The following is a 27,453-nucleotide window of genomic DNA, read 5'->3' on the forward strand; positions in this document are numbered from 1 at the left end:
GTTACTTAATTTGCTTTTATGACAAAGTTTTCCTTCTGTTGCAATCCTTCTTCTTCCCTTCACCTCAGGGATGATAAGTTTCAGTAACCTGAAGTAACCACAGAGAGAAAGGCTGCTTCATGATACCTGAGATGTAAATACTGATTTTCCTTCATTTCTTGTAACTACGTGTTAAAAGTTCCCTCACACATCCCATTATGTCTTTGTCATTAGGATATATAGTTTGAAATAACTGCCTGGGATCCATGTATGGATCCCAGAACTTCCTCTTAGTCTCTGCAAACAGAAATAATGGAAATCAAAGAGAGAAACCAAAAAGTGTTAACACAAAACTGTAACCTATTATTGGCATTTTTATAGCAAAATGATACTCTATACCAGAATCATGTCTTTCTCAAATTTAGTACAATAGGCCAACAGGAATACTTATGCAAATTTTTGAATTCTGTGAGAGAATCATAATCCCTTTACCCAAAAAGATTTGCCTTAATTTTAAGACTTAATCATGAATTGTCCACAAAGTACCATATTTGGCAATAATTCTGCCTTTTATTTAGGTTAACAGAGTCAAAGATGTTTTGCAGTTCCTCTGTACCATGCTCTCTAATATTTATAGACCTTCTTAGTAAAATACATCTGCTAGAGAAGTTGGTATTATTCACTTGTGTCAGTCCCTCGCTTTCTACTGGTAAAGGACACAGCTTATCTACATGTCAAGATACCTACAAAATCATCAATTAACTCCTTAGATATTATCATATCTTTGGATTTTGTTCCTTCCTAATGCTTTAATAAAAATTCTACACCATTATCTTAGGAGGTTATTTTCCTATAATTTGGGGACCTGCTTTTTCAGTCTTGCTGACTTAAATTTACCTTCAAGCTATAGCATTAGAATATTCTGGAAGGGTCTAGTGATTAGCTTTGATGGAACACAGCAAATAGAATGAAATTCAATTTATGTACTTTAGCAGAATGAAAGACTTAAAGTTGATAATCTCCTGAGACTACCTGAACAATGTGTTTTAGAGACTTTTTCATTTCAAATAGCAATGCTTATTTCACTGAGACATCCCCTGATAATAAGCAATGAAATCTCTTGGAAAAGAAATGGAAAGAAGAGGAATAGAGATTGATTTTCCAAATAAATCCTTTCTTCAGCTGCTGTTTGGTAACATGATGTTCATTTTGCACAAAGAACTGTTCATCCAAAGAGGAAAAATGAAGAATTCATTCATTGCATAAGATACCTAAGAGTCCAGGACAAATTGGCTGGGTGTCTGCCTACTTCCCAATCTTATTTAATATAATTTGAATAATTAAAGAAAATATGGTGCTATTTTGGTGTCATTTTATACACCAGAAAAATTTCTCACTATCAAATCACCTGTGCTAAAGCTTGGCAGGAAACTGCAATCGTATGTTCTAGACAAAAATTGCTAGAAGTATTTTTATTACAGATTCTCTTCAGTTAAAAAGAGGTGACCACATTCTGCTTCAGATGTCCAAGGTATGTTTTCCTCTGCAAAAGAAGAATCCATCAGCTGACAAGCCAAGAAATATGATTCCTTGCCTAATGCCTCACTAAAGCAGTATGTTAATTTTGAAAAAATTTCCAAGCATGCCTGACATCAGTGGTAAATTGGTAAGTGGATACCATTCTCAAGGAATAAAACCAATATAACAAACTGAAAGGCAAAACAGAAAGTGAATTTAAGGTTGTTTCCTATCCATTTGATTGCTTAAAGACAGATAATTATCTTCAAATCTGGGTTCACTACTTTGACATTAGACCTTTGCAGGATTCATTTGAACACTGTAAAATTCATCCAGGTTTCATATGGACCTCCACATAAGCAATCCTGATCACATTTTTCAGGAGAGGCACAAACCCATAGAGTACAGAGGAGGCAGACCTGGCCAGCTGGGCCACAGAAACACCTTATATTCTCTAAAAGTTAATGTCAGGTGGTTGGTAAAAGTCAGAGAAAGCTCAAGCTGAAATTGATAAAAGACTGTTTGCAGCATGTCCTCAACTTTATGTGGAGCAATTCTAGCAACTGAGGAGATAGATTTATTCAGCTCTATCAAAGTAGAGAAGCAAAAGATCAAAAAGGACCACCTAATTTATAAAAACAGGAATACAAATACAATACAAAAATATACAATAAACAGGTTGATGGAGAAAACCAGAACTATCATCTTGATCTCAGGATAGAACACAGGCTGGTTAAATGGCAGAGGGAGAAGTGAGACAGAGAACTGCATCTATCTTTACAAGACCACAGCAGGTGTAAGGACAGAGGCAGCTCCCACAGAACTGCTGAGAGAAACGATATAGCCAAAAAAATCATACTTTGAAATGGCATAAAAATTAAAAAAGTTGAATTAGCTCTACACTTAACATAACTTTAAAAATTACCTCTAATGAGTGTTTGGAACTCTCTGTTTTCCACATGTCCTCTCTCAAGATCAATTTTTAATGCCAGGAGGAGGGTAAAGAGGAATTTGTGGTTTTCATGCAAGCCTCTAACTGAATACGCGTGAATTTCAAAGGTAAGATGTTCGATAATATTTGAGATTCTTTTCTGAGGTACAGGAGACTTCTTAGATCTGAATCATAAAAACAAAGCACAGAGAAAGCTGTGTTAATAGCAGCAAATACATTGGAAAGGCAAACATCTGAATAGTAGGAAAAATCTGTGTCTTCCTACTTGGCTATGGATTGATCAAATAGCTTCAAGAATTGAGCCAGTGAAGTTTGATACATATTATTGACCATGCTCATTGCTGTAAGAAGAAAATAAAGAATGCTTCCACGGGTAGCAACAGGTCGATATTCCTCCTGCGCAGTGTTAATCTTCACTTCAGTTTCTGCTGCCACAGACAATTTTTCAGCTATTTCAGCAGCTGTTTGCTTAGTTGTTTGCAGAACACCAATTAAGGATTCATCATCTACTAATGAACCTAAAAAGTAAAATAAGGGATGTTTAGGACATTTTTATAATAATTTTTTCATTTCATATATACATAAAACAAAGGGCCAAATTATAGGAAATATTAATAACAAATAGAAATTATTTACTGAATTACAGAAAGCTTTTAAAATTGAGATAAAACAGGATATGTAATGCTAAAAATTATTTTTATATTCAACATGTTAAGCAAATATATTCAAAATATATCAAATGTATTTATACCAACAGTTTTGCAGAGAAGTCAGCCATCTTATGAACATAAAATACATACTCATACATAGTACTTCAGTTATTTTGAAGTCTATTCACTGGTACACTCAAAGTAAAGAAGACCTAGGGTCCTAAAGGAAATGGTCATTCAACACTATTCATGCTTCTCCAGCAGTTACTGATCAATTTACTGTTACTAGATTCTTTTTCCACCTGAGATAGTAATGGATAATGCTCAGGCTCCTAATGTATTGTGAAAGACTTTCAACACCATTTTAAATTAGCCCATTTTACTTTGCATTTTCAATGGGTTAAGAGTTTGCCCACACTCAGATAGATACCTTATGTCATTTGAGGGGCAGAAATCTCTCAAAAATGGATTTATTTCACAAAACTTGTTTAGATGTTAAACTTAAATGTCTAGATTTGTATATAGCCACATGCTATACCCCTCATTCTCCTACCATTGGATGTTATCTTATTGTATCTTAGATGGATAAATCAATTTCTGTATGGAAAGGTTCTAGTGTGAATCAGTTTAATATGCCTAATCTGAATAATCCTTTGACACAGTACCTTTGGTTGCACTTAGTTTGTAAAGAAGATTGTCTTCCAGTTCTTTCATCTTCCTCTTATTAGAAGTTACATCTTCCATGAGTTTAATTCGTTCTGCCTCTAATTCCTATTATTAAAACCCAAGAAAATGGCATGACACTTTATGGACTGCAACTATGAGGGATACTTAAAATTCAGTTCTGATTTTTCAAGTTCATGAATTGTGATTGAAGATACAGGTGAAGAGTTGGTTCCAGTCACAAAACGTGCAGTTTTCTGGTTTGGGTATCTAAAATGTCTCTTTAATAACAATTTTTTTTAAGCAGTGCTTATTCAGTATCTTATGACATATCTTATCCATGAGAAATACTTGTGCTTAATTGTTTGTGTCATACTGACAGTCATATGTAGAAGAGCCTTCAGATGTATTTGTGTTATTTGGAAATGTCTATACCAAATCTGAATAAAATTTTAGAAAATGGCTGATATCTTTTACCCATTTGAACATTTCGTCTTCCCTACATACCAAAACCTGTTGAGTGAAAAAAAAGAATTAATTAAGCATCAGTATAGTTTGTGTACTGTTAACTTACCTGTTTTTCAGTAAGTATTACTCTTCTCAGTAACTGATTCTCAAGTCCTTTCATTGTAACAGTAAAATCAATAATTGATGTTTTTGCATTAATTTCAGGTGTGAAAGCAGGATTAGGTAGCTTTGTAGTAATGTAGAGTCTAAATGAATTCATAAGATCTACTTCCTTATCACCAACTCTCACCTGTGGAGTAAGTTCAAATAATATTAAACAGAGGAAAAGGAGCTTTATTAAACATAGTAATATTGACAGGAAAAAAAAATTAACCTTATTTGAAATGCCAAAGAGAGGAATTTTATTTTACAATTCAAATTTGTCATGAAAATATCAGTCAATGACCAAATATAGAGTATATTATAAATGCAGCATCCCCCTCTAGCTAAATATAGGGGTTACTTTCACTGTGAGTTCTGATTAACAGCTTCAGAACCATGTGGTTTAGGCTTTGGGCTTCTCATTACACTTCAAATGAAGAAGGTAGAAACTGCTGACCCTTGTAGAAATCATTATTCTCTTGTGTTCAAGAAAAAAGAGGAATCGCATGATCCAACAATGTAACAAATTATTGGAGATAAATTCTATCTTTATCAAGATTAAGCAGATCTCAAAGAATTTTTCCAAAGCAATTCAAAATTTATTCAGAGTTTTCCAAAGAAATTTTTACAGAGTTAAGATATTCCAAAATAGCAGTCCAACTCAAAAGCTGCATGTGCACAAGGAAATCTGATTACTGTATCTCATAACATGAATCATAGAATTGATAGCGTTGGAAAAGATCATCCAGTTCCAACTCCACTGTCATGGGGCGGTGGGGGGACATAGGCGACTTCAACATATGAGCCTCCAAGGCCACTTGAAATAACTGCCTTACAAAGGAGTAGGACCAAACTACTCCCTTCAGCATATTTGCACTAACATTCAAAATAAAACTACTGCACAAAAATAGCAACCATTTTACTTTCATTATTATCAGCAATCTGGTCTACCATCTCTCTCTTATCCCAGGCACTTAATTAAGATTATTTGATAAAAATAAATTATATTTTTATACATATATGTACATTATATATATATATATATACACACACATACACATTACAATACATTATTTGGAAATAATACAGCATGTGCATTCATTTTATTTTGGAATGTTTGAAGGGGGTCTGTTGTTAAGATTTGGGAGTGATTTATTTATCTATTGATAGTCAGAAAGATTCATGATTTTTCAGGGCTGGGAATAAATATTATTAATAAATCTTTGTGCTTTTTGGCTTGTTCCATCAGAAAACAGCTTAAAACTGATTAAACATTTTTGCAGTTGCCACAATCAGTGCTTTGCACTAGGAAGAGATCTTTTCAATTCTATTAATTCTGTTAAAGTGTGAAAATCAATAGAAAATATTTCAAGTGTTCAATAGGATAAAAATAATTGGTTCCAGTTTGGAATCTTCAGTGATAACTTTAGTAGTTAAACTCAAATTTTAGACTCATCAACTTACTACACAGCTGAGGCTTCGTCTCCTGTATTTTATTAGTTCTGTTTGATTCTTTACTGAATACAAAGTTTACCTGATTCAGCAGAGGTTTGGAATAATGGTAAAATATCATTTGTCACAAAACTACCTATTCCACTTCTTTTGTTTGATTACTAACTTTAAATGCAGATCCAGATTTCATGAAATTCTTTTCTAATACATTATCAAGGACTGGATCCAACTCTTCTTCTATATCTTCAATCAGGAGTGATCGGCCCAGTGAAAGACTGTCTTCTAGGTGCTGTCGGAAATACTTGTCATTCAGAGTTGTTACCTCAAAAAGCAAATTATAAATTGGTGTAAGGGTAAAAACATTTCCTGAAAGTCTTACATGAAAATCACAGATCTAACTATGGAAACTTTTTCCGTTGTTTCTGTTAGTTGCATTTTCAGGAAAATAATATAAATGTTGACTACGCAGCAGTTTATGCAGAAACACTTCTTGTGTGTGCAATGAAAAGTACCATAAAAAGGCTGGTTGTAATCGAATCCTCAAGACTTCATTGTGAGAGTAATAATGTACCAAATAAAACTGGTACAGCTTTTTGTATATTGAAGATGTTATGCGTATTTTTGAAATCAGAGACACCTAACCTTTAATTTTCTGTTCTACGTCCTGAGGACTAGATCTTCTGCTTTTAGCTTTGAAGTGTTGAGAAATTCTTTCTGGAAATATGAATTCAGTCTAACAAATGAATTGCTGTTACAATATTTTGAACCCAGACTGACATTTCATGAAATGGGATTCATAAAACCTGCATAAATAAACTATATATAATTAACTAATACTAAATCCTCCAAAATTTATTGATATTCAGGATATAAGAGTTTTGCAACATTTAGGTTAAGGGTTTTAAAATGCAGATTCCCTTCTTCATGCTATATCACTTGGGAAAATTCATTTGTGACGCAAACGGTGACACATGAACTTTTTTATATTATACTTCATGAGCAGACATTTTACCCTGTTGGATTAAGCTATAAAAGAGTTATGAAGATTGCAGCAATGTTAGGACAGGCAAATTTTTATTGGGTTTGGTTTCAGCTGGTTGTCCTCAATTTCTTTTTGTAGCAATAACTTCACGTATGAACATCCTCTCAGCTTCTAAATTCTGGACTGCATCAGTTGAACTGCTTTGCTTACATTTTCAGAGCTGTAACTTATCCTGCCTTTGTCTGTAATGTTACTAATAGTTGCCCAATTTACTCTCAATTAATGATTTCGTATTTTACTCTTTTGCTGTACTTATCACGTCTTTGCCCTCTCTTGTGTAGGGAATATACTCACCAATTTTGAACAAAAGGCTACTTCCTTCTCTTTTATGCTTCTTGATAGATTTTGTACAAGTTATATGGTCTTTTTCAAGTCCTTGAGTGGGATTTACAGCTCTTGTCAAGTTTCCTGCTGATGCATCTACATAATTGTCAGTCTCCATACATGTTAAAGTTATCTCAGATTACACTGACTCAAATGCAAACCTCCTCTAAAGTAATAATGTTTGAAGGACTATAATAGAGCACGTTATTTCTTTGAAATTCTGTTTACCTGCAATTCATTATCCTGTTCTTTATTTTTAACCCATGTTTTCCCTTGAGTTTGTGGGTCTACCAAAAGCGGGTATCTAGATGCCTTAGTGACAATGATACCATTCTGAATTGAGAGATGATCTCCAGGTAGTCCTTGAAGATTCCACTCACTAATCTAAAGAACAAAGTAAAAAAAAAAAATAAAAAAGGTAGTTTGGAATAAAATACCACTGGAATTATCCTTCAATTACAACTGTTCTAAGAACAGGGACACCAAGCCAAAGGGGATGCATATCTAAACCTGCTGAAAAGTTATTAATGTAGATGTAAAAATATTTCCAGGTATTTATTTTTATCAATCTTTTAAACTTCATAGAATCATTAAAAATATATTTTAAAAGTGTAAAGATGTCAAAAGACAGCTGACAGACGAATTAAACATGTATGATTTCTCATACATTCATATTAAATGAAAAGACTTTATGCACTCTTTTTTAAAATTACAACCAAACCCACTGGTTTAGAAGTATCCTGGTTTTGGCTGAGACAGAATTCTATCTCTTCTCATTAGATGGTACAGTGCTGTGTTTTTTGATTTAGTATGATAATAATGTTGATAATACTGATATTTTGGCTGCTGCTCAGTAGCGCTTACCCAAAGTCAAGGACTTTTCAGTGTCTCATACACTAGCGAGGAGGTGCACAAAAAACTGGGAGGGAGCATGGCCAGGACAACTGACCCAAACAGGCCATAGAATGCCATGCTCAGTGAGGGAATTACCCAAAAGAGGCTTGACTGTGGTTTGAGGATGGGCTGGGTGTTGGTCAGCAGGTGGTGAGAAATTCTACTGTGCATCACTTGTTCCTCTTGTGTTGCATTATTAGTAGTAGTAGTAGTATCAACATTATTATTGATATATACTTTTTCAATTATTAAATTGATCTTATCTCAGCCCAAGAAGTTTATCTTTTTTTTTCCAATTTTATTTTCCAGTGGTACTTAGATGCTGATTGGGGTTAAACCACAACAAGATATGTATAACTGTGGTGATGGGCTCTCAAAATAAGGTACTCAAAAGTGTGCTTGCTGGGAATGGACTAATTTTATACGTCACTTATTTATAACTTTCTTACTATCTAACCCATTGCTCAACACTCCAATGTTTAGTGAAAATTGCCAAGAGCATTTGGAACTACATAGCACAGCAATATTGAGAATATTGGGGATTATAGTTCTGCTCAAAGCAAGCATAATTTCTGCTAATACTCACAGAATATGCTAATAGAAATTCAACCCTCCAAGCACCAAGAACTTACTGTTGGTTGATCTACCAACATAGAAATGAGGTTCAAATCTTCAGAAAAGGGGATTTTATGAGCTTTCAACTCTGCTTCCCATAAATCTTTAAGCAAAAGATTCCTGAAGTCTTGATTAAAAGGTCCACAGTATGAAAGAAAGCCTGTGCAGAGCAGTATATCTCCCACAAGCCTAGAAAAGGAACAAAATCATAATTAAAAGGTGATTTACAAATTCAGTTCCTATTGATTTAGACAACCAGCTTTTGAAATATAAGAAGATTTCAAACAAACAGTTTCCTTGTGTTTGCGAAGTATTTTTGTGGCAAAACTTAAGAGTGGTATCATATGAAAACAACACAAAACAATAAAACCCTGATGACAACTATTTCTTCTCTCACAACTGAAGCAAGAAAACTGTTTATTTCTTAAAAATATATACAATATATGCATATATACAATATATATGCAATATATATGCAATAAAATATTTATTGAGGATACAAACCTAGTTCTATTAGAATGAGTAGACCTCACCAGAAATGCCCAGTTTCCTCACAGGAAATTTTTGCTGATATAAGTGTTCTACAGAAGCTGAGCCTATCTGAAGATTTTACTTCCTCAGTGACATTGGAATGATGTGCAGTATTAAGAGGACGGAGAAGCAGCTGTTAAACAGGCACATAACAGCACTAGTAATAATCTCTTTGGAAGTAAATTCCAAAATCAGAGGTATTGTTCTTAACAAGCACTTAGCACTCATGTATTCACTTATGGGAGGAAAATTCAGATTTCAGGATAGTTCATTTGATTGTGTTGCTATAATATGATTTCCAGGAAGAAAATTATGTACGACCATTAAAGCTACTAAATTGCTTACTAGCACTTCAATTTTTACATGTATTTTCTTTTTTTTTCTGTAATGAATTTGATACCTTTTAATCTGAGCTTTAAATTCCTTGCTTTGCTGAGTCCACCTAACTTTCTCTCCGCTCAGTCCATCTATAAGCGCAGAGGCCGCTTGCATCTTTCTTTTGCATGTTTCTGCATCATTCTCCAAGTCCTAAAATTGAAAAAATGTCCTACATGAATTAATCATAAAATGCAAAACTTTAGAGTTACTTTATATTTTGTCATCCTCTTATATTTATTATTGCTGTTTTATTTATTTAAAACTCATTCATGAGAACTCTTAAGGGCATCTATTGTGTATCATGCTCCTATTCACCGAAACAAGGGAATAGGAGAGAATATAGATTTAAATCTCTTACTTTTATACCTGAATCTCATCCATGCTATTCAAGGTAGCTGGTGAATGTGTGTTTGCAGCAAATCCTGACAGCATTGTATGTAAGTATTTTTCATAAGACTAAAATACTTTTATCTCACCATTTTCTCCTTCATTGCTGCGTCAAACTTTGCCTGCACTTTATCCAGTTCAGCTTGTTTTTCATCTAATTCTGCCTGAGCCTTATCTTTTTCTGCATTGGCTACTTTCAGGCGAGCTTCCTGTTTTGCCAGATTAGCCTGCAAAGAGATGAAATATTAAAACAACAATCATATAAGATTTGAATATAAATCAATGAACTATTTAAGCCTACTTAGCTGGTACTAATGAGACAATAATATGTCAAAGTAACTTTTATATAAATATCAAAAGCATTTAATCTGAAAACTATATCACATAGGGACTGCAGATAAGATTTTTTGTTAAATAGCAATAGAGTTCCTACTATATATTGTAAACATTCCTTTAGAAAAATTTACATTTCAAGAAGGCAAAGTTTCTGATCTGTCTATATTGATTAGACTAGAGGAACAATCACTTAGTCTTCTTGCTTGACTATATGTTTTATTTTCTTTTTTATTTGTACATTCTGTAGTGACCAAGAATCACAACAGGAGATTGGTCCTCTATCATGTAACAATATTGCTTTGAACCACTAGAAAATAATAGTCCTAAAACAGTGAATCTTCCCATTGCTCCTAAAGTCATATTTACAGTAAATGCAAGAAACTGATGAAATAATTTTTGAATCATTTATCTGTATTATTGTAGCTTCTGTAAATAACTCTTCTACCAGAGACAAAAATGTGGAAAAAATTTGGAATCAACTTATGCTTTGCTCTTTTTTTTTTTTTTTTTAAGTGTGCTACATTTAGGGAAAAATCTTTGTTTAGAACCAAAAATCACTGCCTTTGAGTTTCATAAACATGAAAAAGAACACCCACAATAAAGTAAAATTTACTCTTAAAAATGTTTTACTCGATTTGCTTCCTACTATTGCAACATAGCTCCTTTATTGATATGAGGTCTCAATCTCTTCAGAAAGCCAATGTTTGGGCAAGATATCAGTCCTCCACTGCATTTAAGTTACTGTGTGAAAGCAAAAAAGGTAAAATAGCTGCAAAGCTCTGTTTGCAGGACTCTTTAGAAAAGGAATGAAGATCCTGGTACAACCTTTTGAAAACAATTATAAAGTAATTATAACATTATAAAAACAAAGACTGTAAACACCTTTCCTATACACAGTAAACCAGAGCACATAAATTTAATATAGGCTAATTTTTTGTTCTGCATTCTGCCTAGAATCAAGAAGACAATACAGTTTTTTCTGCTCTTACCATCTTTAGCCACTAACATCACAGGTTATTATGTCTGAATAAAATTATCTATATCTATATTTATAGAATCCCATTAAATTAAACTAAACTAAATTACATGGTAAGCAAACACAAAGCAAGAGATGTTGTATTACCTTAAGAGGCAAGACTTCTCTGTTAACACCATAAAATACCACCATGGCTTGTGTCCAAGAGAGGAGTCCTGCCACATTGCCACACACTTTTTTAGCATGCATCAGTGTATAGTCTTCCATTTCAAAGTAAGGCTGGACTAATTCTACTGTCTCATCATTGATTGTATCCCTAGCAAAGTTCTGTAGATTGCTCAGGAATGGGCCACTCATAAGCTGCAAAACCCAACATATTTATTAGTTATTTAAACATTTTACATTCAAAATCTTGTTTACAGATGACTATTTTAAAAAGTGTTCCCAAAATTCTTCTGTAAACAAAGGTAATTCATATAGTAAATATTACAACTGTGTTAGTCAGTTGTAAATCCTCCCACACATCTTTGATTATTTTGGAGTTTTAAGCAGGTACACTCCAGTAAGTAGGTTGGAAAGTTATTGATGTACTTTCCATCTTCTATATTCCTGTGCTGACATTTTAAAAGCATTTAAGAAACACCATGTAATTAAAAAAAAAAACCCAAAATAAAGCCTCAGAGATACATTTGCAACTTACCTGAAGAATGCAAAAAACTGCTTATGCATTTGGAAATGTGATTTAAATTCTGAAAAGTGAAATTATTTGTTTTAACTTTTTCTAACAAGTGTTTAAGCATTTTAAAGACAATTCATGGAAAAACTGCTTAACCCATTTTATTATGTCAGTGGAAAACAAAAGGTTTTGATGATTTCTTAGTTACTGTAAAAGTATAAATGAAAAGCAAGAGCACTATTTTTATCCAATATACATAATTTTTCATCTTTTGCATGAAAAAATATCAAGGTAATAATATTGGCATATTAATACACTAATAGACATAGAGAACAGAATTTAAAGAATGGCAAGAGAAGCCATGGAAATCAAGGTGTATCCTGAGAGAAGATCAAAGTCTGGGAGGAAAAGATGGCTGGCTGATCAAGGAATTTGGGCCAGGAATATTGAAACACAGAATGGGAAAAGCTACTATCTCTTAGTCATTAAATTAATCTTTCAAACAAACAAGGAGCTTGAATGGCTCAGAAAAGACTTTAAATGTGAAAATACAAGTTCTCAAAGAGGGATTTTCCAGAATCTCTTTAGTTCATGTATGGTTAGCATGACTGGTTTGATTTCTTTATTTGCTATCAGGCCATGTGCTAGGAACAGGGCAAAGAAACTCTAAAGCTCCTACTGCTAAAGTCTTTAAGCAATTCACCTGCTATTTCTACCAGATAAACTTCATCTATATACTATCTATGTCCATCTTAAAACTATATGTTTACCTTTTTACAAAATTCTGTTGTGTTTTTGGTAAACAGCGTAAGTTCTCTGATAGGCTAATTGCTATTTCTGATGTTTAAGAAACACTGTTTGAAAACTCGACTTACTTTTAATGATTCTGCCCACGATGGCTTGCAGCAAGGCTTTTCTGGATCCAGGGTGACTGCATCCAGTTTCTTTTGGAATAGTAGCAGACAACAGTCCATGATCCTCATAATCAGGTGAGGAGGTTTTGCAAGTTTTCTGACAGTAGCAATATCCTCTGGCTTGATAGTCTATTTGAAGGAAGATGTAACAGAATACTTCATCAATAACATTATTCCATTTTCCTATTCAATACCTTGATTTTAATGTTTGTTTGCAACGCTTTTCTCTGAGGTAAATTTGTACTAAGTACATACCAAAAAAAGCAAGAAACTTGGCTTAGTTTAACAAACTTCATAGGTTCATGAAACTTTAATAATTGTAATGAATATTAGAAAAGAATATCTTCCCAATACTGAAGACATCACTCAAAAATAAAATTTACATACAGTAGCATTAACTTAACTCATCAGTCTAAGTGTTTGAAGAAAAGTACATTGTAAAATTGCATAAAACCTAATTAAAATCAGTTCCCTTGATAAAATAGTATTTCAGATTTTTGAGCGTTAAGTATTATCATTTATTCTGAGATGGATTTGGTTATTTGTGTTGAGTTTTAAATTATTATAAGTATGAGATACCATTTTTAACTTAATTTCCTAGAAGCATCACTGTCACACTTTGCTTAGTTCAACCGTTACAAAATTAATAAATTATTAAAAAATTTAAAAATAACATATTAATTTGTGTATAAAAATACAGGCATAGCACTACCTGTCTAGAAGGAGTAGTTACAGACACATTACAGAAACCATTCTGTAAGTCCACATATTTTATAAGTGAACTTTGCAACCATTTTTGGAAGTTTCATTCATCTCATTGTCTAAATGATAATGTAAGAGCAAACATTGCTCCTTTTTTTTGCTTTTTCCATTCAATCATTTCTGTCACATAAATTCTGGTAACTGGAACAGAAGGCCTTAAGGATATAATACATCACTGATTTCTGATTCTAGAGTTCTTTTCTGTTTAATTTTTCAGGGCAGAATAATGAAATTATGTACCACAGCAATGCCTCCAAATTTCTGAACCCTGATTCTGATCCTGAATACCCCTTGTGTCCTGTTTCTCTCAAAATAAAATGTGTTTTTTGGTGAAGAGACAGCCTTTTATTACTCTTAAAAGACAGGTAAAACTACTTAAGTGTAAATTAAAAACATTCTGTTAGCACAAGGAGTATTCTCTTGAATTCGTAATAACAGATACTCTAAGGGCATCTATAGCTTTTGGAAAGATTTACACCTTCATAAGGATCAATTATTAGGGTGCAAGCAAAAAATAATACAAAATAGTTTCTATGTGTTTAAGGTAAAATGTGAGTGCCATAAATATTCATGAGAGACATGTCCACCAACAGTGAAGAGCTGATGACAGCAGTCAAAACCAAGTGACAAATGTATGTTGGTGGCTCCAGCCTTTCATTGGTGATGGAAATAGTACTATACTAATAACAATGTAAGACTTTTATTCACTTTCAGTGCTTCTTCTGCTGCTTCTAATGCTGGTTTAGCTGCCTCCAATTTTTTCTCTGCTTCCTGTTTTTCCAAATCAATTGCATCTACGATTTTTTGTGCTTTGTCTTTCACACCCTGGACTTCCTGTTTTACTTTAGATGCAGCTTCAGCACTTTCTTTGACTTCTTCCAGTACCTGTAATTGATAATAAACAGAAAAAATGCATAAATCAAAATGGTGGAACAAGTGATTATCAGACAGGTATATAACAGCTACTAAAAATATAAAGCTAACCCTAACTAACTACAGCTAACTATATATGGCATCATACAACTATGGAATAAAAATTAAATGTGAGAAGTTTAATTTCATCCCTTTTTATTATATAGTTCTCTCTTACGAGATTAAAGGCCTTGATGAATGCAGGCAGTCCCTTAGCAATCACCAGCCAAAAGTTTGCTCTCCATATTAAATATGCACCATCATAGCATTATGTTATCTTCCAGAAAACAGAAGGTTTATATTAATCCATTCCCTAGCACACCTTTCCAAAGAGTAATTTTGGCAACTAGATTTCTACCAGACCACAAATCCCATGAGCACACAGATACCTTGTTAATGGAAAAGACAAAATCTGAAACTGAAGTGTGATGAACATTTTTCTAAGGAAAATAGTTGAAATTTTGAAATAGTAAAGACCATTATCATGTTAACTTCTTATCTGCTAGTAAGTGCATATATAACCCCAAATTTAACAAATGTTAATCAAGCACACACACACACACACAAAAGCCATGGAAAAGAGGGAACATGATACTTACATGAGTGGGTAAGAAATGGTAGAAGAACAAGGAACGCACTCAATCTCTGTTGGTTGAGTGAGGTGAGGTAGTCTTAAAGTGCCTCACTTTCAGAAGCAAATGCTGAATCAACAGGCTACAGAGAGAGGACTGAAGCCATAGAGAGAAGACTGAAGCCTCATTTTAGACAACAAGACAAATATTTTGGATTGTGCAAATTATGAGAAAATTCTGCAATAGCATTTTACCCCACTGTATATTCTGATACTACTTAACACTCAAGTACTTACTTTATCTGCCTTAGCAGATGTCACAGCCAGTTCCTTCTCCTTAACAGCCAACTCCTTAGAGAGCTTAGCAACAGATTCACTGGCCTCCATTAGCTTGGAAAGACCTATTAAGAAAAAGACAAAATTCAGAAAAATTGAAACATCTTTTTTATCTAGTTAGATAATACAATCTAGCTCCAGATCTCACATGCCTTGTACCTTGTGTTCTCATTTAACTTTATGCAAATTTAAATTTATGTCTCATTTAATTTATATAAAGGAGAGAAAGTATGTGTAAGCAGTCATATTATCATGACTGTGCCTATATTTTATATTGTGTCTATTTATGTCCTATGGATATAAATTATTTCACAGGCACAAAATTATTATAAACAATCTTAATTCTCCAAAGGAGAAATCCATACTACTTAGTTTTAGTTTGTTATAGCTATAAACAGTACCTAAAATTTTATAGCTGGGATATTACCTGCAATAAAATATGCTTATGCTCATATAGACTTATTAAAAAAAAAAAAAAGAGAGGGCTATGTCAAGGATATGTTGTGTTATAAAGTCATGGGACAATCAGAAAATCCAAATGATACTTCATTTGTGTCACTGAATGAAGAAATGACATAAGGACCCATGACTGCCTTCTAATAGGCAGTTCATTCTAGAAAGATGAGGGAAGAAGTGAAGCCAAAAGTGGACCCAAAGATCACAGCATGATTATGATCTCCAGTTCCTGAATATTGATTTTACCCTCTCCTAGTGACAGAGAGTGTAGAAAAGCACATATGTGCTTAGGGCCAGTCTCATCGTAGCTCTTATATGTGCTGAAGAAACCATCCATAGAGGCCACTCAGCCTAACAGTTCATAGAATTGAGTCCAACTCCTAGCCCTGCACAGGACACCCCAAGAATCACACCATGTGTCTGAGAGCATCCAGAAAGAGATGAGCTTGGTCCCTCTATAATTATTATATATTCAATCTTTCCCATGCATTCATAGATTCTTTTTTTCTCTTCTCTCTTGCTCATAGACTTGTGCAAAGGTATTTTGGCTATTCCTGAGCTCCACCTTACATGCTGAAATTTCTCCTCACCCCTTTCTTTACCACTGAATCTTTAAATCATACAAGTTGCCTGGAAGCAATTCCCCTTATTGCCCTCTCTCCCTAAGGGCTTGAGTCAGCACACACTTGCATTTACACTTTTGATGTGCACTGTTTTTCTGTGATGGCTCACCAATTTTCTGCTACTGCATTTCACACACACATGCAGTCTCTTCCCGTATATCTCTTGTTCTTCTGAAACAGCTGCCTCATGATTAGGCTGCTGCCATTCTTCAGAATCACAGAATCATCAAGGTTGGAAGAGACCTTCAATATCATCTTGTTCAACTGCCAACACAGCACCACCATAATCACCCCTAAACCATATTCCCAACTGTCATGTCCTCTTGAACACTTCCAAAGACGGTGAATCCATCACCTCCCCAGGCAACTTATTCTAATGCCTAACCACTCAGTGAAAAAATATTTCCTAATTTCTAATCTGAATCTCTCCTGGCACAGCTTAAGGCCATTTCCTTTCATCCTTTTACTTGACACATGGCAGAAGAGACCAAACCCCACCTCACTGCAGCCTCCTTTTGGGTAGCTGTAGAGAGTAATGAGGTCCACCTTAAGTCTCCTTTTCTCCAGACTCAACAACCCCAGCTCCCTCAGCTGCTCCTCATACGATATGTGTCCTAGTTACAGGGGCCGGGACCAGTTTATCACTATGTGGATATAACCAAAACTGTGTATATATATATATATATAGATATATATATAACCCTCTATGTTATTTCTGATGGACTGTTAACAAATGGATCATTTGCAGCAGCTGCCCAGGGCATACCTGACACTTTTCTAGAAATTAGTATTGATTGAGATATTTCTTAGAATTTTCCCTTTTTACAAGAAACTTGAATTGGCCCAGACATCTTTACATACAGGACAAACATTTCAACAAGGAGATGAAAAGAGCAACACTATCTCAGCTGAGCCTAATAGCGTTAAATTGAAATCCCATATCAGGAAATTTTAACAAACTGAAACAACTGTCAAGGCTGATCTTTTTAACCTTCTAATTCTTTTTGGACATTAGATGAAGAAGTCTAAGGATTAAAAGATGGATTTATGAGATGGTAGCTAAATAATTTACAGTAAATTTTTTGAGAATGTTCCTTAGGATGCAGTTAACAGTGGAGCACATTTGTAGTCAGCGATGACCAGTGTTTTTGTTCTTTTGTAATACATTTTATCTGTGCAAGTGAAGCTAATTAGAATATTTTCTAACTGGCATGAGTATTGCCTATAAGCTGAGACATGGTTTTCTAAGCATCAGTGATATACAGATGCTGCAGTAGAACATATACATGTTCACATGCACACGATCATTTTGTTTTGAAGACCACATAGGAAACTGGTGATGACATGTCAGAGGCTACTAAAAACTACATGACATTTTATTGACAGTGCTGAAGCTACTTACATTACTACTTTTGCGTTATTTTTGGAAATAGAAAAACTGTAGAAAGAATATAAAAAAACCAAAATGAACCTCACCATCTGAAATCTTCAAGGTTCTCAGACTTTTACCCTATCTCAAAGAGGACTGATAATAAGTCCTGATTTCAGGAACTGGCAAGAGACTCATAGAGGAAAATTTACATAATGTGAAAATATTAAAAAATAGATCATTTGATTTCATACATGGAAATATACGCTTACCAGTTTGCATGCGTTCAGCTTGTTCACTAATACTCTCTAACTTTTCGGTATAAACTTCTTTGTAGCCATTGACAAAAGAGAGATAAGATTTAGGTGTTACATAAGCTCTTCTTCGATACCTAAACCAAAGAATATTGGCAACGTCAACTTCGCCCATATTTTTGATATGTACATATGATTAATTCCAATGAAAGAGGAAATTATATAAATCAAGTCTCAGTTCATTCAAAAACTTCTTCATAATGCAAATCCTTACTACCAATTACATTGTTTTTATCCACATAAGCAATATTAAAGATTGTTGGATAGTGGGAAAGTAGATAAAGACTTTGCAACATAATAATTCTTTTTCATGTCCTTAGGATATATTGATATAACAGATTAATTTTTTATTAGTCTTAAAATTCACTTACAGATACATATAACACAATGAGTTCAAAAAACACTATCGTGAGCAACATTTTTGAGATTAATTATTGCATTTGTAGAAAATATTACCTTTGGAAATAATTCTCGCAGCTTTCTGAAACTATATCATGAAAGACACCCATGGTTTCCACTATTTCTGTTCTAACTGATGGAGAGCAGACTATATTAAATTCTGAAAGAAAATAACTGGATACAGCTACAAGAGCTTCCTTTGGCCATCGACTGAACCAATCCATGGTGCACCCTGATATCAGACCAGGAAATTTCAAAGAACGTGCACGGAACTTCTCACCAACCTGAAGAGAGTATCACTGTTAATTTACAATATGATTCTTAATCTAAGGTCAATCAAACTGTTTCATTCGTACGAACAACTAAGTAGTATATTTTTTCGACTATTTTCTGCTTAAAACACCCTGAATTTTTTTTCTTTTCTAATGGTATTTTGCTGCATTTTCAACATTCAATATTTTATGAAATTTGAAGACACTCATGACAAATGTATATGTTTTAATATTTTGAAATGTCAAATACTTTATTTTAATTTCCAACAAAATATTGTTTTCAAGTAACAAGCAAGGATTTCAAAAAGATACATTCATTGATGTGTATTAAGAAAGAATATTGCAGGGAAATAAAATAATAATACTTTAAGGAATTATTTAATTTTTAACTATTTTGATGTTAATTTCTGACAACTTTATTACTATTTTTATTATCTCAGCAATTACAACTGCACTTCGGTAATCTTATTATGCATCTTAAAACTTCTTTAAAAATATAAAACTTGACTAATCTTCTCACACCGTATAGGACAGTTTAATAATAGAAATAAGGAAAAGAAATACAAAGAAAAAACTTACTGGAGAAAAGCAGAGGACAACATGCAAATTCCTCTTTGCTCGAGTTAAAAAATATTCATAGAGATTATCAAAGGTAGGAGGATGCCGAGGCATCTCTTTTTTCATCACAGCTATTAGTGCTTGGGTGATTTCATCCAATTCATCCCGAGGAAATAAATTAGAAATCTTTTTATAAAATAAAAATTGATAAAAAAGTTAATTGCATGGATGTAATTATTATAGAATTTATAAATATTTTTCTGTTTATATGTGTATATCTCTCTCTGCACATACATAATTTAGACTAAAAACCAAATTCTTCCTTGATTTAGACTTATGTAACTCAATTAAAAACTAGGAAGTCTAACTCTGGAACAGTATAGATCTTGACTGGCCACTGAATCATCATGTACTTTTATATTGTCCTGGCTTACATTGAAATAGAGATAAAGGGAATATATACCCAGAGTACTCCCTATTTTAGAAGTTGAAATATTTTAATAATTCTTGAGTCTACAGATTATTACCAAATTAAGTAAGTTAGTGAGAACAAATTTTACACTTTCCTGCTTCCAAAGTACATTGCCTGTCAAGTTGAGACTCTTACCTCGCCTGAAGACAGCAGATTATTTACATATTCCAAAAATGACTCCTCTTTGATTTCATTATCAGTGAAAATAAAAGTGATGCCTTGTCCATCTAGTCCAGCGGTTCTATACAACACTTTTAGATCGTCTGCCAGATTGGTTACATTATAGGATCTAGGAGCAATAAGGAATATTACCTCTTAATTAAAAACAACTCATAATACTGCTATTTTTTTGAATATAGCATTTTATAAATGATAATGCAAACATCTTTTTTAAAAATACATATTTTGGCACAGGAATAGCTAACACATTGTCCACCCTTTTCAAGTCAGACTAAATCCAATGTTGTATAAAAATCAGACAAGAATTTATTGGGAATAAAAAAACCAAAACACCAAAACACCCCCCAAACCCTCCCACAATACCATAAATGTGATTTATATATTTCTTGCATTTCCTACCTGGTTAAAGTGATCTGAAATATTTTATAGCCAGCAATGAAGGAGGCCAACTTTGCAAGACTTTGTTTTCCAGAACCACCAACTCCAACAAGTAAAGCATTTCCATATGCTGTTCGGATAATCCGGGAAATCTATATAGGAAATAATAAAAGAAAATAACGCTAATAATTTTAAATTTAAATATTAACTAGCAGACTTAAAAATCTATGCTTTACATTTAATTTCCCATATTACCATGTAAAGATTATTAAAACGATACTTGAAGAAAATTTTTCCTCTCAAAAGAATATTTGTAAATTCTTTAGGAATTTTGTGTAACTAATGAAGAAGATGCATATAAGAATATAGAAGGGTTATGATCAGTTATGCATAGGATTTAAATACATAAATACATTTGGAGCTCCATTTTATGTTGAAGGCATCTCCCTGAATGTATTTAGAAATATCAACAAAAAACTTTAGCTAGAAGAACAAACATTCCTAATTTTAGGAATCTGAAAGACTTGGACAGAGTCAAACTATCTTTTAGTATTACTTTCTAATTTATCTACCTGCAACATTTCCTTTGTGATAGTTTTCTTACCAAGTCTCTCTGATACAAAAGCTGGACTACAAATTTATTGTCTTACTGCTTTTTCACACATCCTCTATATACATCATATCTTCTTTAGTTTTATTATATGTTAGTGTACTATTACTTTTCAGATTCTTCATTATGCATTGGTCCTCATGTAAATTATGCATGAAATGCAAAAGATTGGCATCTACATCAAGCCTTTGAACTATAATAATTTTTTCCTTCTATGAAATTTTGGCTTAATGCACAGTTTCCTCTAAGCCTATCCAGATAACTGTATTAAAGAAGTCTCAATATGAAATTATGAGGGTGACTAAATTTATTGTCACTTTAGCACAAAGAAGCCCTGCTCTCACTAACTGCGTCAGAGACTTCCAAGGTCTTCTGAAATTCACCTAGCATCACATGAACTATATTTAAAAAGAAAATCATTTACTTCTGTTTAAATGCAAAACAAACACTCATTTACTTCCTTTGAGGTCGGCTAGAAGAGAACAAAACATCTCCATCTGGTTTTGTTTCAGAGCAACTTTTAAGTGTCTTTCAGTAAACAGATCATCTAAAGTAATCCCTGAGATAACTAAAACAACTTCTTAAACCTGAGACACAGTGCTTCAAACAAATCTCATACTTTGTCTTTATTTCACCCCATGAATTAGATTCTGACTTCAGATGAATTTCTTTCTTATATATTCCTTTAAGCATAGGGGTACAAGTGATTGTAAATTGAGAACCATACTCTACCCTAAATTCTACCCTACACACTGATTCTACTGCAACCTTGATTTATATTTCTTTTCATGCCTCCCACTCAGACAGATTCTAACTCATGTTGTTTTGGTCACCTGTCAGGTGAACCTTTGAAGTGTTCTCTGAGTTCTAAATTATTAAAAACCATTCCCTATACAAAATATAAATGGAAGTCTTTATGAGCTCACCTTCCTATCAAGGAAAATCTCCATACCTCTGAATACGTAGAAGGTTAAACAAATATATTAAAGAAGGAATTTATTATAAAATATGTAAACAGGTAAAATGATTGTAGCTCTTTCCTAGTTCTTGAAAATGACTAGGCAAAAATGGCAAGTACGTTTGGGGATAAGAGTAGCTTTCCAGAATGTGCCCTATAAGCATAGCTTGCTTAAATCAGGAACACTGTTGCGATATTTAAACTAATAAAAAACTAACAATACAAAACCTTTACAAGATGTGTCATTGCATCCTTGAAAAACACCAAGTCAAGAAATGATCCTCTAATATTTTCATTGTATTGTCCCTGATACGCCCGCAATTTTTCACAAAGAAATTCAAAGCTTGGAACCTGAAAACAAACAAACAAAATCAGTAACAACACTAGTATGGCCCTTCACAATTTTAAAACTATACTATTTTTACACAAACTTCAGTTTATACTTCAGTGTAATGATATCATGTTGCTAATTCATTGTAAAGATTGTTATTGTGTTTAAGCAGAAATTTTCTGCTAATGGTGGAAAAAAAAAAGAAGCACAGAGAATAGGAATGAATAAAACACACTTATATGGCATTACTAACTCTAACATCACTAAAATAATTTATTGCATACTAACCAGAAAAATTTAGATATATTTTCACAAAAAATGTGGTAGGTATTCAACAAAAATTTCTGTATTATACGAGTTCAGCAACATAACATAAATTAAAGGAAAACTTCAGCATCTAGTATTTTATGTGTAAAATGAAATACCTCTTCATAAACCTTTGGTGCTTGAAGCTCAGCATCTTCTGGTTCCTCACCAGTAGCTTCAGGCTCGTCCCGCAAAAAGTCTACAAAATATGGTTCAGCTTCAAGAACTTTGGTTAAATCTGTATCCACATATTCCTCCATTGTTTTAGCAATATTTATATCAAACCAGGCTGCATCTTCAGGAGTATTAAATCTAAAAATCATAAATTATTACAACTTTTAAAAAAAATATTTCAAGTTATGTAGGGAGAAAACAAGTAATTAAATACTAAAGAAAACCAACACAACATTTCAAAGAAAAATAAATATTAGACAATATATAATAGACAATAGTCACAGAAATGGATTAGGTAACATTCACAGAAATCAAATGTTTCCATACTCTAAAGTATGTCAGTCACATAAAACATAAAACAAAAAAAATAATTTGACTTCCAACTTTCACCTGGAACTAGGCAATGACAGACCACTTAATTTTTCAGATGAGACAGAATGAAAAAGGGTAAATTCTCTCCCAAAAAACCATTGCTAAGTGACCCTTATCATCTTAACCTGCAGTAGAATAGCATAAATTACGTTATTATAGCATTGCCTATGGCACTGAAATGAGACAAGGAATAGTGAAAGAAAGATAATCTATGTCGGTACAACCTGACTCCATTCTCAACCTCCCTTACACCAAAACCCATAAATAATAGAGGGGAATATACGTTGAGGTTGGAGGGAGTAATAAAATAAAGTCTGCAAACAGATACTAGTGACTACATGTCATAGTTTAAACAACTTTATTTGCTTCTCTTGGTAGATTCAATCTGATTTTAATACAGATAAGATCTTTGACTGCTCTGTCGAAGTAGTCTGTTGCTGTGATTATTGGAGAAGCAATCAAGAATGCTACCTGGTAGTTACTGACAAACATAAAAGGCAAGAGCCACATAGACCCCAGAAAAAGTGAATTCCAACTGTGAATGTCAAAGTACAAAAAACCTCAACTTTCATTTATTGACTTATTTTTCTTTTCAGTGATGCAACTGAGAGGAAAATAGAATAAACACGAAAAAGCTGAGTGCTCTGGGTTTTCAAATAAGAAATGAAGAACTGTAGTTCAGAGACAGCCTAGATATACATTATAAGTTTCATTCTTGTTAGAGGGGTTTCATGATGACATTATAATACTAACCACTAGGAATCCTAAAAGCCATGTGCAGGAAGGGACTGCATGACTACACTCTCTCTCACTCTCTTTCTAGTATATAACGTATCTGTGCAAATACGTATCTTCCATGAATGTTTAAAGTCCCCACAACAAATAAAAGAAATAAAAGACTGTTTCAGTAAATGTCAATGATAATACTCCTAACTTGAAATCAGAAAATAATACACTGTATAGTGCATCAGTGGGTCTGATCCTAACTTTAAATTAAAATTAAACATTTCCCCCCTTTTTATATCAACAGCACTGTGGTACATATAAATGCATATGTGTGTATTTTATATATATATATATATATATATGTATATATATCAGCCAGTGTGAAAGTTTGTATAATACATGATAGTTCAGGCAGTTAGAAATATCAGCACTCTTAAGACTTTGTGGTGGATTTACATTAAGTAGACTTTCTCTGGTTACAATAGTAATAATGATTAAAGTCAGCAGAAAAGTCTGGCCTTCATTTTTGTGTTCTTGAAAACTGATGAATAAGATTTCCTTAGAGATTTCCTGCATACATTTTCTGAACTTAGCATATGTATCTTAGGAAAGAGGAGATAGTAAGTAGGATTAGAGTTCTTCTTGGGATATTGAAATTGGTCATAATAGAAATCTTCCTCGGCTCTTAACTCAAGTTTGTTAATGCACTTTCTGGGGAAAAATGAGACGGCTTTTGTCAGTGATTCAGAACTCTCATGCAAGAAAATGAGGGATTCTAGAAGATACAGGTAGGCATGGTAAACAAAACCTTTTGACAATGGTCCATGAATTGTTTGTAACATTTACATGAAATGGAGGGCAGTTGTTTCATCCACAAGTTTTGGCAGTGTGCAATTCAACATTAAGTTTCATATATATTGGTTTTTTTTCTGTTTCCACTGAGTAGATGCTAAGGTCCACATACCAACATATACTTAAGAGGATTTCCCTTTGTCCCTCTTATATTTCAAAACCAGAAATGGAACTGCTTATAATGCTTTTATACCTTTGCTCTTGCCATTATGTTGAAAAGTTACTAGAATAATACAATTAACCCTGACTCTGCTTGAATATAACGCAATTGTTATGTATTCATCTTGCCTGCTATCATGCTAAATCATCTACAATAGGATGTATTTATGTAGTCAGCATCTTAAAGTAGAGAAATTCCATTTTAATCTTTTGCAGCTATGTTGAATATTGAAAAAATTCTGGTCATGGCAGGTAACTCCTAATTACTTTCCAATTCAAAATCTTTAGGTCTAATTAAAAGCAAAAGCACTATAATATGCCCTCTTGGCAAAATATTTCTTGGTTCTTTCATTTTGTGATAGCTTTATCAAATAAATGAAGGGTAAGAAAATAAGAATACATATTTTTGAGAGTAAAATTTAATTTTAATGCTTTAATTGTAAAACATTAATTAATTAAAAATTATGAAGGCTCTTCCTCAGGACATCAGAATAAAAAAATTATATAAATAGTATAAATAGTAGTAGTAGGTATATGTCAAGTTTTTAGTGACAGTTATAGTGCTACTTAGAATTGCACAAGAAAATCAGACACTAAAAATAGAAAAATAATACTGATCTCTAACACATACAGTTCATAGCTGTATCTGATTTATGAATATTTTGACAGAGATTTAGAGGAGATGGGCCAGTTTTTAGCCACAGGCATGCAATCCTGGTTTGTTTGGGGTTTTTCCTGTGAGGAGATCAAAGCAATTTTATATTATTCTTTGTGTATAAATTTAGGACACTATACAATTTTCTTTTTTACAGTGTAACTTGCTGAGTGTAGCCAAAGAGCAAAAGAAAAGTAGGTTATAACATACAATATGTGCATATTTGGATGTTGTCCACCCAATTAATTGGTTAATCTATCAAAATATAGCATGATATTTATTGGGATAATACCCCAGTGCAGACTTCATGTAAAATAAGACAAAATTTTTCACACTGACCTAATAAGGTTTATTATATTCAGAAGTTGTATGGATATATGAGCATATATGAAGTAAATGGCTAAATCTACTAAATATAAAATGCTATACTTATTATACCTGTCAGCAATTACTCTGGTACATTCATGTTTAAAAAGCCTTAGAAGGACCGTGCTGTTGTTGCATTCTTCTGCCTTTATATTCAACATTCCTTGCCAAATTCTAGAAAGGTCTCGAAGGTTGAAGATATAGTGGAATTTAGATGGTGTAGGCAGCATCTTTATCTAAAGAAAAATATTGTCAATAATAAAAATCAGTAACATTTAGAAGGAATAAAAAATAATATAAATTATAAATTTATAATTAATAACACATATAAAACACAAAAATAAAAAACCAACTAATTTTCACACATAATAATGTGGGAAAACTCTTTGCAAAAAGTCACCAAAAGCATCTAATTTGTCTGAAAGCAGCATCTAGCACTAAATGTAGAACACAAACTCTTATAAGATGCAATTGTTTCATACGTTGCTCTGGTTTTATAAGTTAAAAATTATAATTTATAAAGAATTTCACTCTGTGTTCCTTAGCTATAGTGATTAAAGCTTTGGGTAACATTGACTATAGAAAGGAATGGACTGATATTTCCATTCATGTGTTGTATACAGAAATCTGATATTTTCCAGGTTTCATCTCCAAGACATCTTTCTCCCTTTTATTTGTTTGTTTGGGTTTGTGGTGTATGTGTGCTTTTGTTATAGATATGTTCTTAGGGAGAACACTCTCTTAGAGAGAATAGTCACTTAAATTACACCAATAGGCACCCTGTTCAGACTGATTGTGATAAAACTTTTCCTGTAATTTATACCTTTGTCCGCTGCCACAATATTCTACCTGTTGAGACCAATTTTTCTACCAGATCACATACTTCAGGCTGGAATTCTCTACAGGAATGAAAATATCCACAGGCAATAACACCTGAAAATATAAAAAGCAATATAAATTAATCTCAGGTTGCAGGATATAATAAGGTAGGTTGTGAGCAAGACATATTAGTACTTATTTAAAACACTAATTGGTAAAACATAATTTTATATTACAGGCTATATTTGTTCGATGTTTATGGCTTTTCTGAACTGGCATTGTAACAACAGGCAGTAAGCGCTGGCTTTTCACAATATACCATATTTACAGAGCTGACAGAATCGAGAAATTTAACAACAGAGTGCATTTCAGACAGTGCAGAGGTAGAATGGTAACTACAGAGTAATAACAGTGCTCATAGTCTTCCAGCAAATGCCATTACTTTCTCAACATTTGTTTGTCCCGAATTAGAAAGGCAAGCATTTAAAAGGGTTAATTTCTCTTTCATAGGACTATTTTTGCTGTAATACAACTTCAGTTTTTTCATTGGAAGTACTCTGAATTTGCACAATGAAAGTGAGAAAGACAGTATACGTTTATACATTTTAAATCAATTATTGAAAAAAA

General features: G+C 33.1%; 1 protein-coding gene across 1 annotated transcript in view; it reads right to left on the minus strand.

Annotated features, from left to right (window-relative positions):
• Positions 1 to 27,453, minus strand: part of DNAH8 (dynein axonemal heavy chain 8) — a 130,326-nt gene that overhangs the window by 25,714 nt on the left and 77,159 nt on the right. Inside the window, 23 exon segments of the mRNA XM_027641248.1 lie at positions 2,423 to 2,613; positions 2,715 to 2,967; positions 3,765 to 3,870; positions 4,337 to 4,519; positions 5,990 to 6,145; positions 7,418 to 7,573; positions 8,716 to 8,887; positions 9,630 to 9,757; positions 10,084 to 10,221; positions 11,454 to 11,666; positions 12,858 to 13,025; positions 14,367 to 14,543; positions 15,439 to 15,542; positions 18,198 to 18,316; positions 18,696 to 18,922; positions 19,490 to 19,654; positions 20,076 to 20,229; positions 20,520 to 20,650; positions 22,295 to 22,417; positions 22,823 to 23,015; positions 26,080 to 26,243; positions 26,831 to 26,940; positions 27,421 to 27,453. The exon segment at positions 27,421 to 27,453 is cut by the window's right edge and continues 184 nt beyond it. Of these exon segments, the coding sequence (XP_027497049.1) occupies positions 2,423 to 2,613; positions 2,715 to 2,967; positions 3,765 to 3,870; positions 4,337 to 4,519; positions 5,990 to 6,145; positions 7,418 to 7,573; positions 8,716 to 8,887; positions 9,630 to 9,757; positions 10,084 to 10,221; positions 11,454 to 11,666; positions 12,858 to 13,025; positions 14,367 to 14,543; positions 15,439 to 15,542; positions 18,198 to 18,316; positions 18,696 to 18,922; positions 19,490 to 19,654; positions 20,076 to 20,229; positions 20,520 to 20,650; positions 22,295 to 22,417; positions 22,823 to 23,015; positions 26,080 to 26,243; positions 26,831 to 26,940; positions 27,421 to 27,453 (3,564 nt within the window).

Source organism: Corapipo altera, unplaced genomic scaffold (genome assembly GCF_003945725.1).
Source record: "Corapipo altera isolate COAL_440 unplaced genomic scaffold, ASM394572v1 48b, whole genome shotgun sequence".
Taxonomy (NCBI): domain Eukaryota; kingdom Metazoa; phylum Chordata; class Aves; order Passeriformes; family Pipridae; genus Corapipo; species Corapipo altera.